Genomic DNA, 17,039 nt, shown 5'->3' with positions numbered 1-17,039 from the left:
TAGACAGTGGTTTTAGAAACTACTGTTGCTTTCACAACAACTGTAGAGCCCTGCATTTTGGCCCATGACTGATAAACTTGAAGGAGGTACTGGCTTTTAATAGACCAGACAAAGGTGAGCAAGATTTCTGTAACAGACCAGATAGTAAGTATTTTCATATTTGATAGAGACCATGTAGTCTGTCACAGCTTCTCATTTGTAGCATGGAAATTTCTCTTTAGTAGAGAGGATATGAAGGGACATAGCAGTTTATTTACAGAAATGGGGAACTTTCTTGATTTGGCCTATGGACCAGATTTTTCTTACCTTTGGATAAAGAAGTAAAGTTGACATGACAGGGTGCTTCATGAAGGAAGAATTGTTTAAAAAGGAAACTGAGCACAAAATGCTTTTGAGGTAGGACAGGGGTTATGTTTTGAGGTAAGATCTTGTTCTGGCCCAGGCTGACCTGGAATTAGTCTCAGTCTGGCCTTGAACTCATAGTGATTCTCCTACCTCAGCCTCCTCAGTGTTTCAATTAAAGGCAAGTGCCATAATGCTCAGCAAAACTACTTTTTTTTTTTTTACATGAAAAAAATTATTATTTTTTGATTGTTTTGAGGTACGGTTTTACTCTAGCTCAGGCAGACCAGGAATTCACTATGTACTCTCAGGGTGTCCTTGATTAAACTCATGGTGATTCTCCTACCTCTGCCTCCCGAATGCCACCACACCTGATTTATTTTTTATTTTGAGAGAGAGAGGGTGAGAGAGAATGGGCATACCAGGACCTTCAGACTGCTGTGAATGAACTCCAGACATGTGCGCCCCCTTGTGTGCATATTCAACATTGTGCTCTTACATTACTGTGTCTGGCTGTGTGGGACCTAGAGATTTGAACATGAGTTCTTAAGCGTTGCAGGCAAGCATCTTAACTTAACTGCTAAGCCATCTCTCCAGCCCTTTTTTTAATGACCTTTTTTTTCTTTTTGAGAGAGATAGGTTGAGAACAAATGCTTTTAATGTGTGACATGCAGTGATCATTTGGTTGGTCAGAGAATTTTTATATGCGAAAAGACTATGGTGGGAAGGTCATTTCTCCAGGCCCAGATGTTCATGGATAATTAATACCTTAATGTATGTTTCAGGAGTAAATCAGACAAGAGATTTAAACCTTATTCCATTGATGGTTTGCTGTATGTTGGGGAAAGGAGAAGAATGCAAGGAGACTAGTTGCAGTTGAATACGTCTAGATATAATTGAAAGGTTTAGAAAGGAGCAGTGAGAACAGAGAAGATAGCTTAATGGGTATAGTACTGAGCAAACATGAGGACCTAAGTATGATCCTCAGTATGTATTCACATAACAATGCTGAGTATGGTGTTATGCACCTGTAATCCTAAGACTGAATATGTGGAGACAGGCAGATAATGGAAGCTTGCTGGCCAGCAGTCTAGCCTAATTAGTGGCTCTAGGCCAGTGAGAGACCCTATCTCCAAGGAAGTAGATGGTATTCCTGAGAAATGACACCTGACATTGTTCTCTGGCCTCCACATGCATGCACACATATGTGCACTTGCACACATATGTGCACACATGCACATTTAAAAAGAAGGAAGGGGTGAAACCAAGTGATAGTTTAAAAAGGAACTTAGAAACGTTGAAGCAGATAAAGTAATGGAGAGAGAGAGAAGAGAATTAGGCTGCAGTTTATATGCTGTTGATTAGAAGGGAAATCAGCAAGTCTGGACAGCAATTGATTTCTGCCATTCACTATTGTCAGCACATGGTGATATCTTATAAGTAGGCTTTGCAGCAGTGAAGAGAAGATGGAAGCCAGACTGCTTTGGTGAGGGATGAGATAGGACCATTCTGGTGTGTATCTGAGTGTCTGCTATGCCTTGTTGCTTTGTACTCTGGCCTCCACATCCTAAGTTAAAGCATTTACTTACAAATTCCAGCTGGTTTTTGAAAGAGTAATAGGAAAGCAATACAAGTAAGTAGGACTGACAGGTGCCTGGCTTACTGGAAAGTCTTGTCACTGATAAATGGATGAAAAGGAGTATGACTCAATTTCTGTAAGCATCTCATAATCCGTTGAAGTCACATTTATAGTATAATAGAATTTTTACTTAGATAGATTGAAAATAAAGTCTGTCTATACATTTTTTCCCCCAGAACCTCCACAACTTTATATTCTAAAATGAAGGGGAAATGTTTTTATAAATAATTGTAATTACAGTTTTGTAAAAAGGTCTTATTCTTAATATTTGTGTAGTCTCTGACACTGTTATTTAAATAACATATACTCATTATAGTAAATGGTCACTAATTTAGAAACACCTCACTAATGTTTAACTACTGCATAGTAAAGATTATCACATTGTAAATATGGTGTGCACAATAGGTAATCTTCCTCCAATTTTTTTCTCTTCAGCTTCAGGAGATCAGACTGCTCACATTTGGAGATATGTAGTACAGCTGCCGACTCCTCAGCCTGTTGCTGACACTAGTGTAAGCATGTTTAGTTACTCTGACAGTTTCAGCCTGGACTCTGGGTGTGTTCAAATTTTAGAATACATTTAGAGTGTCTGGTATGGACTGAATGTTTGCTTCCCCTATTGATATGTTAAAGCCCTAATCCCCAAAAGTGACTATATTTAGACATAGGACCACTGAAGAACTGGTCAAGGTTTAAGTGAGGTCTTAAGCATGGTGTTCTTATAAGAATGTACATCAAAGAACAATGTGTGTTCATATGCTTTCTTGCTCTGACACTACTCTCTCTTCTCCCTATCATGTGAGTATAGAATGATAGAAGCCATGTGCAAGCCAGAATAGAGAGCCCTCACCAACAACCAAATTGGCAGGAAGGAACCTGGATCTTAGATTTCTGGCTTTCAAAACTGAGATTGAGAAAATTCATTTGTATTGTACACATACTGGTGATTCATATGCCAGCTGGAACTAAGACTTTGGTGCCAAAGAGGGATGGTGTCATAAGAAATACCTAAAAACATGGAAGTGGTTTTGAACCAGGAATGGGTAGAGTTAAGAGGTATTTTGAATTATATATTGCCATGAAAGGGATTATTGGCAGATTCTGAAAAGGGCGCAGGAAGAAAAGAGGAGAGTTGAAATGGAAATTTAGGTTCTTCATTATTTTATTTATTTATATATATTTTTTATTTGGGGGGGAGGGAGAGAGAATGGGTGCTCCAGGTCCTTTAACTACTGCAAATGAGCTCCAGACATGTGCCACCTTGTGCACCTGTCTTATGTGGGTACTAGGGAATTGAACCTGGGTCCTTAAGTTTTGTAGGGAAGTGCCTTAACCGCTAAGTCATCTCTCCAGCCCTTTATTTATTTTTTGATAATTTCATCCATGCATATAATGTCCCTGCCCCATTTCTGGCAACCCCTTACCTCTTCCCAGCTAGTTCCCCCTTCTACTTTCTTTTTAAAAGTTTGTTTTATTTATTGACTTTTTTTTTTTTTTTTTTGGTTTTTCAAGGTAGGGTCTCATTCTAGCCCAGGCTGACCTGGAATTCACTATGGAGTCTCAGGGTGGCCTCGAACTCATGGCAATCCTCCTGCCTCTGCCTCCCGAGTGCTGGGATTAAAGGCATGTGCCACCATGCCTGGCTTATTGACAATTTTTATACCTGTGTAAATAACTTACTTTGGTCAAAATCCCCTTCCATTACCTTTTGTTGTCTCTCTCCTGCTGAGCCCTTTCTTCCCAACTAGTCCCATTTCTTCTTTGATGTTTTAATTTTCTTTTGTGTGTGACCCAGTGAATTAAAGTTGCTTGATTGAGCATAGATGGGCGGTTATTTACTGGAGCAAGGGCAACTTATCAATGCCTATACCACTGAAGAAAATGTCTCCCCTCCTCTAGCAGTGATTAACTTCCAATAACTCCTCAGGGAGGGATAGGGGCCTCAGGAGCTACTCCACCATCTATAACATGATGTTGATGGGCCCAGCGGCTGTGAGCTCGTGAAGTCAACAGTTAAGTCATGCCTGGAAGACAGCATTCCATTGCACTCCTCCCCATCCTTTGGCTGTTAACATTCTTTCAACTCCCTCTTCTACAATGTTCCCTGAGCCTTGGCAGGTTTCTTAGCATAGTGTTAAAGGTATGGCTTGGTTTTTCTCTGACTGCTTTGAGTAGAATGTGATTGGGAGAGAGACAAATTATAGGAATTCTTAAGGAAAAAGGAATTTGAAGTTTTGGAAAACCCTCAGCCTGTTTGTATTGTAAAAAACTAGGAACAGCTGGTTTAAAAGGAGCACAAAAGGTACATCTGAACAAGGTTTTAAAATGGGTTGGTATAGGTGTGAACTGTGAATTTTATCAGCCACTTAAGCAGAAGCTAGCAGCAGAGATGAGGTAATAACAGCAGACACACTTATAGCTAGGAGTAAAGGAAAGAAATTGGGATGAAATAAAGGAAGACTGTCTGTGCTGGTATTCTGTAAGCACCAGCTAGCTGTGAACATGTGTCTTCCTTCTTCCTTTAAGAAAGGGAAGAAAGACTTTGAAGTGATTGGAAAATTGACAAGAGGTGAGTATGTGTGCGTTATGTTGAGAGGTGGGTAGGGTTGGTTTCCTCCTCATTTTTAAAGAGTGGGGTCTTTGGTTTGAGTTCTTCTCTTTTCCTTCCTTCTCTCCCTTCCTTTTTATTTATTTATTTATTAACAATTTCCATGATTGTAAACAATAACCCATGGTAATGCCTTCTCTCCCCCCCTTTCCTCTTTGAAATTCCCTTCTCCATCATATCCTCTCCCCTTCTCAATCAGTCTCTCTTTTATTTTGATGTCATGATTTTTTCCTCTTATTATGATGGTCTTGTTTAGGTAGTGTCATGCACTGTGAGGTCATGGGTAACCAGGCCATTTTGTGTCTGGAGGAACACATTGTAAAGAGTCCTACCATTCCTTTGGCTCTTATGTTCTTTCCACCACCTCTTTCGCAATGGAACCTGAGGCTTGGAAGGTGTGATAGAGATATTATAGTACAAAGCATTCCTCTGTCACTTCTTCCCAGCACCACGGTGCCTTCTGAGTCATCCCAAGGTCACTGCTATCTGAAAAGAGAAGGTTTTCTACCAAAAGTGAGAGTAGCATTAATCTATGGGTATGAACATTAAGAGAAGTGCTTACTGGGCAGTTTGATGAGCATAATATATACATCGAGCCAGACAGCAGCAGATGTTACACCCCTAGGGATCATGACTACCCCTGTTGTAGGTTTTCAGTATCAGGGATGTATTTCCTCCCATGGAGCAGGCCTCCAGTCCAATTAGAGGGCAGTTGGTTTCTACCATGACAGATGTGCCACTATTGCACCTGTTGGCTCATTTGGTCTGGCTGGCCAAATAAAGGCTTGCAGGGTCCACGGTTGAGTATCTTCACTGATTATTTCTCTCCTTCCATTGAACTGCATGCAGAATGGCTTCTTCCAGCTTTCTGTCAGCTGGTCTACATGGAGGAGGTTATCAGCTCATTTCCAGCAGGAATTCTCAGTGGCCTTGCAGCCCAAGTATGTGGAGTCTTCATTCAGCAATAGGTCTTACCATCTATTCCTGGTGGGAAACCAAGGGCCTTAGCAATAGCCTGTAATGATTTGGGGGCATCAGTGACTTCCCTGGCCAACAACTCACTGGAAGGTATCCCATCCCTGGCACTGAAAATTTTCTAGTAACAATTTACGGCTCCTGAGTGTTCCATTGTCCAAAAAAGTAGGTTTCTGTATGATTTACTTATAGCCTGTTAGATTTGGTTAGCCCTCCTTCTACCTTTCCTGTACTCAGTCTCTTCCCCTGACCTCACTTAGGCCTTTTCACCCCCATTAATCTATTCTCCTACTTACATATATACAATACTATCCTATTTAGTATGTCCCCCCATCCCTTTTGTATTCCCTTTATATATCTCCTTTCTAGCTTATAGGTCTCTGCTACTGAGTTTTCTTCCTACTCACACAGAGGTTCAATCATCTATAGCTAAGATCCACATATGAGAGAGAACATGTGACATTTGGCTTTCAGGGCCTGGGTTACCTCACTTAGTGTAATCCTTTCCAGATCTGTCCATTTCCCTACAAATTTCATAACTTCAGTTTTCTTTACCATTGAATACAACTCCATTGTATAAATGTGCCATATCTTTATTGTCCACTCATAAGTTGAGGGACATCTAGGTTGGTTCCATATCCCAGCTATTGTGAATAGAGTGGCAATAAACATGGTTGAGCAAGTATCTCTAAGATAGTGAGTTGAGTCCTTAGGATATATGCCTAGGAGTGCTATAGCTAGGTCATATGGTAGATCTGTTTTTAGCTGTCTTAGGAACCTCCACACTGATTTCCACAATGGTTGGATCAGATTGCATTCCCATCAACAGTGTAGAAGGGGCTCCTCTTTTGCTGCATCCTTGCCAGCATTTATGATCATTTGTTTTCATGATGGTAGCCAATCTGACAGGAGTGAGATGGAATCTCAATGTAGTTTTAATCTGCATTTCCCTGATGACTAGGGATGTAGAACAAATCTTTTAGCTGGCAAAGATTTTTTTCCCATTCTGTAGGTTGCCTCCTTGCTTTATTCACAGTGTCCTGCAAATGTTGTTTGAGTCTTTCTTCAGTAATTGTGGGTAAGATAGCAGCCCCTAAACTGTTCATCTCTTTTCTTTCTTCACTGCATTTACTACCCCCTGAATGAATATGCCATATGTTCCCATACTGTGTGAATACAGATGACAAGTCCCTTGTATATTTGTGTTCATGTGAAACATTCTTATACTTGTATATATACATATGACATACATTGTTACATTAGGAGTTGTGTATATGTAGTTTCTCTTCCTTGCTAGAATAAAAGTTCTGTAATGGCAAATACTTTGTAGCTTGTGTTAACTCTAGCATTCTTACCATGTAGAGTGAACATCTTACATATGAGAGACATCATCTGTTCTCCTCTCTGTTATATAAACAGCACTGCCTGTTTGTAAGCACTTAACATTTGTTGGATGAATAAACACATTTTCTTGAAGTGTGGAAGCCCAGACCAGCTGTTATAGCTGTCTGTCTGACAGAAGACTTCATGCATATAAGGACCTTTCATATTATAACAATGGTTTTTGAATTATTTTAATTAAGAATTCTTTTATAATTATATTTGAAAGTCTCCTAAGAATTCAAATGCTTTCTGTGTTTTGATATATTAGTGACTTAATTATATTTGTTTAGTTTTATATTACATTTCTGATGACAAGTGATAAAAACTTAAAATGTTGAAAATCACATCATTTGCCATTTTATTGGTTAGGGAGAATGAGTTTTAGCTCACTTAATGTTATAATAGCCTTATTTTTTGCTGGATATTTGGACTGTGTTTGTAGCCAAGTCATCAAATTGATAAAACATTTCTTGATCATTAATTAATGTTTCAACATGGAATAGCCATGTCAGAAAAAAGAAAAAGCCCTGAAGGCTTTTAGAAAATCGTTTTTTTCTGATTTCTTCTTAGCAACAGATATCTGGAGAAGATGAAATAGAGTGCTCTGATAAAGATGAGCCTGATGTAGATGGAGATGTGTCTAGTGACTGCCCTACCATTCGAGTCCCATTGACATCTCTCAAAAGTCACCAGGGTGTGGTTATTGCTGCTGACTGGTTGGTTGGTGGGAAGCAGGCAGTGACAGCTTCGTGGGACAGAACAGCAAATTTGTATGATGTTGAGACATCTGAACTTGTTCATTCTCTGACAGGTATTGTATTGTAAGCATTTGAACTTTCTAGCTGGATTCTTTGAGGTTATGTTCATATAAGTTATGTTTGAGCTTGCATATTACTTTCTGTAAAGAATTATACTTATATGCTTTTGGCTCTTTGGTTGTAACTTTTGGAGTTCTCTTATGATTATTAGAGCTTTTAGGTAGCTGTGTTTACTTTATCTTTAGGAAATTAACTGTAGCATGTAGTATTTTAGTGTTTGAAATATGGTTGTTATATTGATTTTTTTAAAAAAAAATCTATGTGACAAATTTCTGTATACTTAATGACTTAAAATAACAGGAATTAAATAGCTTGATAGCTGGTTAGGATTTTTGGGCCCATGGTAGCTGTCCTTAGCTCAGAGCCTTGGTAGTTAGAGCGAAGAGGTAGCTTGTGTGGCCCTACTGGAACTTATAGTTCTCTTCTAGCTTTACTGGTTATTGGAAGAATCCATCCAGCTCCTTGTAACTGTATAACTAAAACCCCATTTTCTTGCTGGTGGACAGTTAGAGTATGCTGTGAGCATCAACAGTCTCCCTGGGTCCTCAATACCCCTACCAAAAGCCTTTCCTTGCATGACAGTTGACTGTCTTCTAGACCAGCAGGAGCACACTGCTGCTACTGTGAATTTTCCAGCTCTGGAGAGACCTTGACCCTTTGAACAGACCTGACTAATTAGTTCAGCCACCAGCATAACCTTTCTTTTGATTAACATAACTAACTAATTTAGGCATCTTAATTCCATCTGTAGGATTCTTTTTTGCCCTATTTCCTATCATTTTTATAGGATCTACCCAAGTTCAATGAGGGTGTTATATTATGGAATCACAGAGCTATGCTATTAGAAGTTATTCTTGAAGTGAAGAACTGAGACTTAAAATGTCACACTTAGTCTGTTAAAGTAAGGCCTCTGCCCTTCTAAATGTTAAGATCAGAAAATGGGTTATGCATATATTTAGTTCTCCTGTCCTTTGAAAGGTAACTGAAGGAACTTTGACTACTGAGAGAAAAAGAAATCCTATCATGAGTCCAAATTACTAAGTGATTTCTTAAGGTTTTCTTCTCTATTAGATGTTAGCAGTAAACCCTATAAAAGTTTTTTTGATTCTTGCATTTAATAAAAAACTTCACTTACATTGTGTATCTGCAGATGGATGAACTTGCATTTTTGTTATATTTGGTTATAGGGCATGACCAGGAATTAACACACTGTTGCACACACCCCACCCAGCGGCTCGTGGTGACCTCCTCCCGTGACACGACTTTCCGTCTCTGGGATTTCAGGGACCCTTCCATCCACTCTGTGAATGTTTTCCAAGGACACACGGAGTGAGTTTGCAGTTGTTCAGAGATCTTAACTATTCATTGAAAAAGTTTTCTGGGTTGTCATTAAAACAATTCTAGCCAGGTGTGGTGGCATACACTTTTAATTTTAGCACTTGGGAGGCAGAGGTAGGAGGTTTGCTGAGAGTTTGAGGCCAAACTGGGACTACATAGTAAATTCCAAGTCAGCCTGGGCTGCATGTGGTGAAACTCTACCTCAAAAAAAGAAAAATATCTGATCTTCATTTACACTATTTGCAACTTTACATTTTTTTCAAATGGCTCCTCTTTTCCTAAACATTTGGCTCCATATTTCAAAGAATTTAGGAGATGAAGAGGAGGCTCTGATCTCTGATGTTGTCTCAAAAATTTGGATAGGGGTCTGGAGAGATGGCTTAGAGGTTAAGGCACTTACCTGCAAAGTGTAAGGACCCACATTCATTTCCTCAGGACCCATGTAAACCAGATGCTCCAGGTGGTGCATGTGTCTGGAGTTCAATTACAGTGGCTGTGGAGGCCCCGGTGTGTCCATTCTCATTTTCTCTTTCTCTCTCCAATAAATAAATAACTAAAATATGCTTTTTAAAAAGGAATTTGGATGGAGACAGAATGTGGCAGTAGGGAATTGGCTAAGGAAGAATGAGGACATACTCCAGGGTTGGAGTGGGAACACCATCCTTTCATCCATCAAGAGGGTCCAATTAGAGCTGTCCACAATTACTTACAAATTACTGTAAAATTATTATAATGCACTTCTTTTTTCGAGGCAGGGTCTTTATTCAGGATTGACCAGGAATTCTCTCTGTACCCTATACTGCCTTTGAATTCATGATGATCCTCCTACCTTAGCCTCTTGAGTTCTGGAATTACAGGTGTGGGCCACCAACCATGGCTTCACATCACATCCCCACTTTTTTTAAAAATAAATTCATAGTTTTACTAAGACAAAAATTGACAATATGGGGCTGGAGAGATGGATTAGCGGTTAAGTGTTTGCCTGTGAAGCCTAAGGACCCCGGTTTGAGGCTTGGTTCCCCAGGTCCCACGTTAGCCAGATGCACAAGGGGGCGCACGCGTCTGGAGTTCATTTGCAGAGGCTGGAAGCCCTGGCGCGCCCATTTTCTCTCTCTCTATCTGTCTTTCTCTCTGTGTCTGTCGCTCTCAAATAAATAAATAATTTAAAAAATTGACAATATGGTATGAAGTTGACATTTAAACAAAATTTTCAGACATTGAACACAGGCCTAAAATGATTTAACAATGTAACTCTTGATATAGGTCTAGACAATACCAAGAGCTGATTATGATTAGTCTTATGATTCAAGACAGAGCATTTTGGGTATGTTAATCTGAAGGTTTTGTTTCGTGTTTTCAAGTCAGTCTCTACCTCAATATGAAAGCTATGTGTTGAGACTAGGGCTTTTCAAGTATTAAACCCTTGAATTGACTCAATGAAATTTGTGCTGTTTAGTGACTGAACCCTGCCACTAAACTTCAGAGTTCAAAATTGAAAAAAACAGGCTATAGGAGTTTTCCACTTTAAGAACAGGCTCTCCTATCTCCTCTGTCAGCCTCTGCCCTTCCCACAATGCTTCAGCCAGTGGCTTGGATGGACAAACAGTTATTTATAACTCCACGACTGGAAAAGACAGGATCTTTTTTCCCCATTCCTAACTTCAGTATTAGCATCTCTGAGGCAAGATGATCTGCCTGAATATACTCTTCAATTAAAAACTTTACTGCTTCAGTTTCTATCTTTAAATGTCAGCTTTGGTTAACTTAGGAACTGGCTTTGTCCTTTATGGGCAGCATGACACTCAGGTAGGAAACATCACAGCTTTGAAGCAGTCTCCCACAGTCCACCTTTCTGGTACCAATGAGATATTTTGAAGGTAAAGTATTCTGAACCTAGCACTGAATCATCAGTTAGTTGTTCTTTCCATTGTTTCACCATTTCTCCAATCAGACCCCTAATTTTAACCACGATCATCCTGTCCATCTCTTCTCCCCCCTGCCCCGCCCCCTCAATTAATACACCATTAATAGCAAGAATCTTCACACATGCTATGCTGTAAAATTGCAGTGACCACTATTAGGAAGAAGGCTGTGGGTTGTGGAGATGCTCTTTGAAGATCAGCAGTACCCTTTTGCTCACCCAGTTCTGCAGGTTTTGTCCTTCATAGAAGGCCCTTTGCCTTTTTCAGCAAAGTGCAGAACAGGTTGCCTTGAAACACCCTTTCCCCTCTGCTAGGACGGGCATACTAACTAGACAGCTTGGGTTAAAGCCCTTGGGCTGTTGCAGGGCACAGAAACTATGCTGGCTCTTGAAAGGACATCTTCTCAAGTCACCTTTATGGTGAGAAGACAAATAGAATTCCTTCTCCCCCAGCTTGAGACCCACAGTCAAGAGGTGATAGAGGCTGATACTCAGGAGAGTTAATTCTTGTCGTCCTTTTTGCCATCATCCTCTGAGGGGTACCAATGCCATGTCAGCCTTTCCTCAGGCTATGCCAACATGTGGGCACTTGATATTGGCTTCCTCAGCAGGGACCAGTTCAGCCTCATCAGAGTTTTTCCATTTCATCAGGAACATGAGCTCTCCACTGGAGCCTGTAGCTCCAGTAATCCGCTCTGGCTCCAAACTTCGAGCAAAGCCTCATGGCTTTTCTGACTCTTCTTTTTTCTTCTTTGGTTTGCTCTCCTCTTCCTTATCTTCAAAATCACAGTTGGCTTTGCTCTGGCCTCCTTCTGCTTTATCTGCCTCATGTGCTGTTTTCTGTGACTGTAGAAACTCAGCAATCAGGTCAGGGCAATCCAGGTTCTCTTCTGGCTCCCACCTATTGTCCTCATCTGCGAAACCCTCCACTTTAGAAGATATTCTACTTTTCCTTTAACAGCTCATCAGTTGAGAACTTTTTCCACCACATATTCTTCTTTCTCTTTTTCTAGCACCTCCTTCACTTTCTTCTTGTTTTGTTTTTTTCCCCATAGTGCCCACCAGCTTTGTGGTATAAAGGGTGACACTGCTCTCAGCAGGACCCAAGAATCCCAGGAGAATTGGGACTCACTAGCATATCGCGTCGACAGGGCAAAGGGAGTTGCACCTGGGCAAGCAGCCAGCAGAGTGGCCAAGTTGGAGCCCCTGTACCATAGGGCCCAACTGACCGCCCTCCTTCTATCAGCCCAACAGAAGAGTCCTACACTCTGCTGCCCACTGCTTGCACTGTCTCCCTTTTTCTTTTGAACCTCTTTTTAGCTATCAGTCCCTCTTTTACTTTAGTGGGGTTGTTTTTTGTTCTTTGTTTTTGCTCTTCTCTTTGCCCAGTATTGTGCAGGTTTCACACAGCTATAATAGTTGCTGTGAGGTCATGAATGCATTAGCCACTTAGTCTCAAAGTACTACTTCCATTCCCCCCTCTCCTCTCTTCCACAATGTTCTCTGAGCATTGGAGGGAGTGATATAGATACCTCATTTAGTGATGAGCACTTAACAATCACTTATGCTCAGCACTTTGACAAATTTTAAGTTTCCCAAAGGTCATTACCAACTGCAAAAAGAAACTTCTCTGACCAAAGGTGAACATAGTGCTAATAATGTGCATATATATAAACATAAATATTTAGAGGGTAGTTTGATGGGTACAACATAATCCACTTAGCCAGAATAGTAGCTTCCCTTTCAGCGCCTATGACCTTCCAAACCTTTGACTAGGTTTTCAGTACCAGGTGTGAATTCCTTCCCATGGAGCAGGCCTCAACTCTAGTCAATGGGATAACTAACAGTTAAGCACTATGGCACCAATGGGCATATTGCCTGGCTCATTGGTATGTAGCCCTGGTAGTAAGACTGTTGATTTCTCCATGTCCTGTAACTGAAGCCTATAACATGGTCTTTAGCCGTAGGGACTTGTAGTTCTGGTGAGCAGTCAAGTGCATTGGCAAAAGCCAGATTGTTTTGGGAGCCTCCGGGTCCTCCCTAACCAACAACTCACTGGGACATATCCCACCCCAGGTTCTGGGATTTTTCTCTGTCAACCTGTTGCAACACTATCCATCTTCTGCACAGGGTACTTCTACTCAAATTCTTTTTTCTAAATATATATTTGTAATTAGTTACCAAAGAAGTAGGTTTTCTTATGCTTTTTTTCATACATCTTTACTCTTGGTTAACCCTCCCTCCAGTTCCCTACTCCCTCCAGTCCCCCACTTTTATCCTTAAATCTTTTCACCCTAAGTCTACAATCTCCTCACCTAAGCCCTCTATCCTTAACCCCCCTCCATGGCCCTTTTCTGTTGGTACACATCTTTTTATAAATAATTTTATATGTTAGCATGCAGAGTTTCATTATTGGCATGATATATGTATGTGTGTATGTGTGTGTGTGTGTATATATATATACACATATATGTATGTATGTATGTATGAATGAATGAATGAATGTATGTATGTATATATGTATGTATGTATGTATATATGTATGTATGTCATTATACTTTGTCATTCCCCTCTCATGGTAGTCCTCTGACCTCAGCCATCAGAGCACTGGGAGGATTAAAGGTATGTGCCACCACACCTTGCCTGTGCCTTCTTTAAAAATATATCTTATTGATTTATTTGAAAGAGAGTGTATCCCTTCAGATATTAGGATAGCAACACCCTCTTGCTTTCTAGGACCATTTGCTTTAAATAACATTTTCCATCCTTTCACCCTATGATGGTGTTGGTCTTTTATGGAAAGGTGAGTTTCTGGGAGGTAACAAATAGATCCAGTGTATCTTTTTTGGTTGGATCATTGAAGTCATTGATATGAAGAGTTATTATTGAAAGGTGTGTATTTATTCTTGCCATTCTTCTTATTTTGTAGTTATTTCTGTTTTTCCTTTACTCTCTTGTATTTATTATTTGGGTGTGGTTTTTCCTGACATTTTATTTTCTCAGGTATTAGGATAGTCACATCTGCTTGTTTCTTAGTTCTGTTTGCTTGGAATATCTTTTCTTTCCTTTCTCCCTAAGGTGATATCTGTCTTTAATGGTAAGATGGGCTTCTTGTAAGTAACAATTGGATGAATCCAACTTTTAAAAAAATATCTGAGGTAATTCTGATGGGCTTACCTCAGTATGTAACAAGCTGTTTTTCCCTTGCAGCTTTTAGTATTCGGTCCTCATTTTTCTATGTTTAGTGTTTTAATTAGAATATGATATGCCTGGTCTCTTCTTTGGTCCTGTCTTTTGGTATTCTGTACACCACCTGTACTTGGATCAGTATCTTTTGTAAGGTTGGGAACATTTTCTTTGATAATTTTTTTTGAAGAAATTCTCTATTTCCTTTGCCTCTATTTCTTCCCTTTTCTATATGCCTATGATCTGAAGATTTGTTTTTTGTACAGTGTCCCAGAGTTTCCTCATGTTCTGTTTACATGTTTTTATTTTTGAACTTGACATTGTTTTTGGAGTGCCAATCTAATTTTTCTGTGTTGTCCTCAAGTTCTGAAATTCTGTCCTCCATGTAGTCTAATCTGTTGGTGATGCTTTCTTGGGAACCTTCCAAGGGATTACTGCATTTCTGGTTTATTAATAGATATACTTTTATTTATTTATTTGAGAAACAGAAATAGAAAATATGGGCATGCTAGGACTTCTTGCCGCTGTGAACAAACTCTAGCTAGGTTCATACCATACTTTATGGATCTGGATTTACCTGGGTGCTAGGGAATTGTACGAAGGCTGCCAGAGTTTGGAAACAAGTGTCTGAAGCTTTCTTTTATGTTCTCATGTATGTGCTTTTCCTTCTTTTCACACTGAAGCATCCCTTCATGTATTTTCTGGCTTAGTGGCTATGTATTCCTTTAGCCTGTTTTTATCATGGAAAATCCTTGTTTCTCCTTCAATTATGATGGATAGCTTAGCTGGATACAGTAGTCTTTGTTGGCAGTTGTCATTCAGAACTTGGAATACATCACTCCAAGCTCTTCTGGCTTCTGAAGTTTGAGTTGCATAATCTGATGTTATCCTGATTGGCTTGCCTTTACAGATGTTTTTCTTTTACTCCTTTCACTATATTTTCTTTGGTTTTTGTCTTTAATAGTTTAATTATAATATGGTGAGGAGAAGTTCTTTTCTGGTCTTGTCTGTTTGCTCTAAATGACTCTTGTATCTGTTTTGGTTCTTTCTTTCTTTGAAATTTTCTCCTATGTTCTTGTTAAAAATCCTTGCTACTCCTTTAGATTGAAATTCTTCTCTTTTCTGTGTCCTGACTTCTTAAGTTTGAACTTTTCTTAGTGTCCCAAATGTCTTGAAATTGCCACATATACCTTCCTGCTAGTTTGTCTTTGCTTATGTTAGAATATTCTAGATCTGCTAGCTTATCTTCAAGCTCATATGGTCTGTTATCTCCTTGATCCATTCTGTTGGTGAGACTTTCTACAGAGTATTTTGTTGTTGTTGTTTGTTTTTTGTTGTTGTTGTTTTACCAAGGTAGGCTGATTTGGAATTCACTATTAATTTCAGGCTGGCCTTGAACTCACAACAGTCCTCCTACCTCTACCTCCATGTGTGTCACCATGTGTGGCTACTACAGAGTTTTTTATCTGATTTACTATGTTTTTCCTCTCTAGTATTTCATGTTGGTATTTGCTACGTATTTCTATTTTCTTACCTATATCTTGTGTCAACCTCCTCATTTGTTGATTGTTTGTGCTCTCTTAGAATTCTTTCAGGAGTTTGTTTTCTTCTTTGATTCCTGTAGCAGACAGCTTCAGGTTTGTTGAGATGAACTTCCAGACCGGGCACAGTTATGGAGGAAGGGCTATTTATTGAAGCCTACAGATACAGTGGGAGTTCCATAATGGCAGAATAAGCTGCCCTGCCTTCACAGGTCCAAGGAGGGAAAGAGGGGGAGGAGAAGGGAGAGGGAGGAAGGGAGGGAGGAAGGGAGAGGGGAAGCACAGGCCAAAAAGCCACACAGCACAGCACACTTCAGGAACTCCATCTAGGCACACTTTGCATATCTTTACATTGGAATCTCAAACCCACCACCATGTCTGAGGGCTGGACCCTAAGATCCACCCAGTGGTAGTGTCTCCAGCCAGGTGGCTGTAGATCCAAACTACAAGCTAATCAAATACTAAATATATTGGGGGTCATATAGTTAAACTACCATGATTCCTTTGATTTTATATTTGATTTCTTTGAGCATATTTATTTATTTTTTTGTTTTTTTGAGGTAGGGCTTCACTGTAGTCCAGGCTGACCTGGAATTCACTATGTAGTCTCAGGGTGGCCTTGTGGTATCTTAAAAATGTTTTTATATATTTATTTGAGAGAGAGAGAGACGAGAACCACTAATTAACTCCAGACAGCATGCACCACTTTGCACATCCAAATTTACATGGGTACTGGGGACTTGAGCCTGGTATTTATTTATTTTTAATATTTTTTTTACTTATTTGCAAGGGGAGAGAAAGGGAACGCCAGGACCACATGCCATTGCAAATGAATTCCAGATGTATGTGCCACTTTATGCATCTGACTTTATGTAGACACTGGGGAGTCAAACTCAGGCTATCAGGCTTTGCAAACAATTGCCTTTAACCACTGAACCATCTCCCTAGCCCCCTTAAAAAGTTTATTGGTGGTAGCCGGGCGTGGTGGCACACGCCTTTAATCCCAGCACTCAGGAGGCAGAGGTAGGAGGATCACCGTGAGTTCGAGGCCACCCTGAGACTCCATAGTGAATTCCAGGTCAGCCTGAGCCAGAGTGAGACTCTACCTCGAAAAACCAAAAAAAAAAAAAAAAAAAAAAAAAGTTTATTGGTGGGCATGTTGCATGCACCTTTAATTCCAGCACTTAGGAGTCAGAATTAGACAGATTACTGTGAGTTCAAGGCCAGCCTGTGACTGCAGAATGAATACCACGTTAGCTTGCGCTAGAGTGAGACTATGCCTGGGAGG

General features: G+C 40.0%; 1 protein-coding gene and 1 pseudogene across 4 annotated transcripts in view; one reads left to right on the top strand and one right to left on the bottom strand.

The window, feature by feature from the left end:
- The window catches only part of Wdr37 (WD repeat domain 37), a 118,960-nt gene that overhangs the window by 54,362 nt on the left and 47,559 nt on the right, over nt 1-17,039 (top strand). For all 4 annotated transcript variants that reach the window (XM_045152548.1, XM_045152550.1, XM_004662204.3 and 1 more), the window contains 3 exons: nt 2,417-2,493; nt 7,518-7,758; nt 8,953-9,094. In XM_045152548.1, coding sequence (XP_045008483.1) covers nt 2,417-2,493; nt 7,518-7,758; nt 8,953-9,094 — 460 coding nt within the window. The remainder of the gene's footprint in view (nt 1-2,416; nt 2,494-7,517; nt 7,759-8,952; nt 9,095-17,039) is intronic.
- On the bottom strand, nt 11,525-15,492 carry LOC105944295 (annotated as a pseudogene).

Source organism: Jaculus jaculus, chromosome 6, assembly GCF_020740685.1.
Source record: "Jaculus jaculus isolate mJacJac1 chromosome 6, mJacJac1.mat.Y.cur, whole genome shotgun sequence".
In the NCBI taxonomy this organism is placed as follows: domain Eukaryota; kingdom Metazoa; phylum Chordata; class Mammalia; order Rodentia; family Dipodidae; genus Jaculus; species Jaculus jaculus.
Note: the sequence above shows the minus strand (reverse complement) of the source record. Positions and strands in the feature narration are given on the sequence as shown.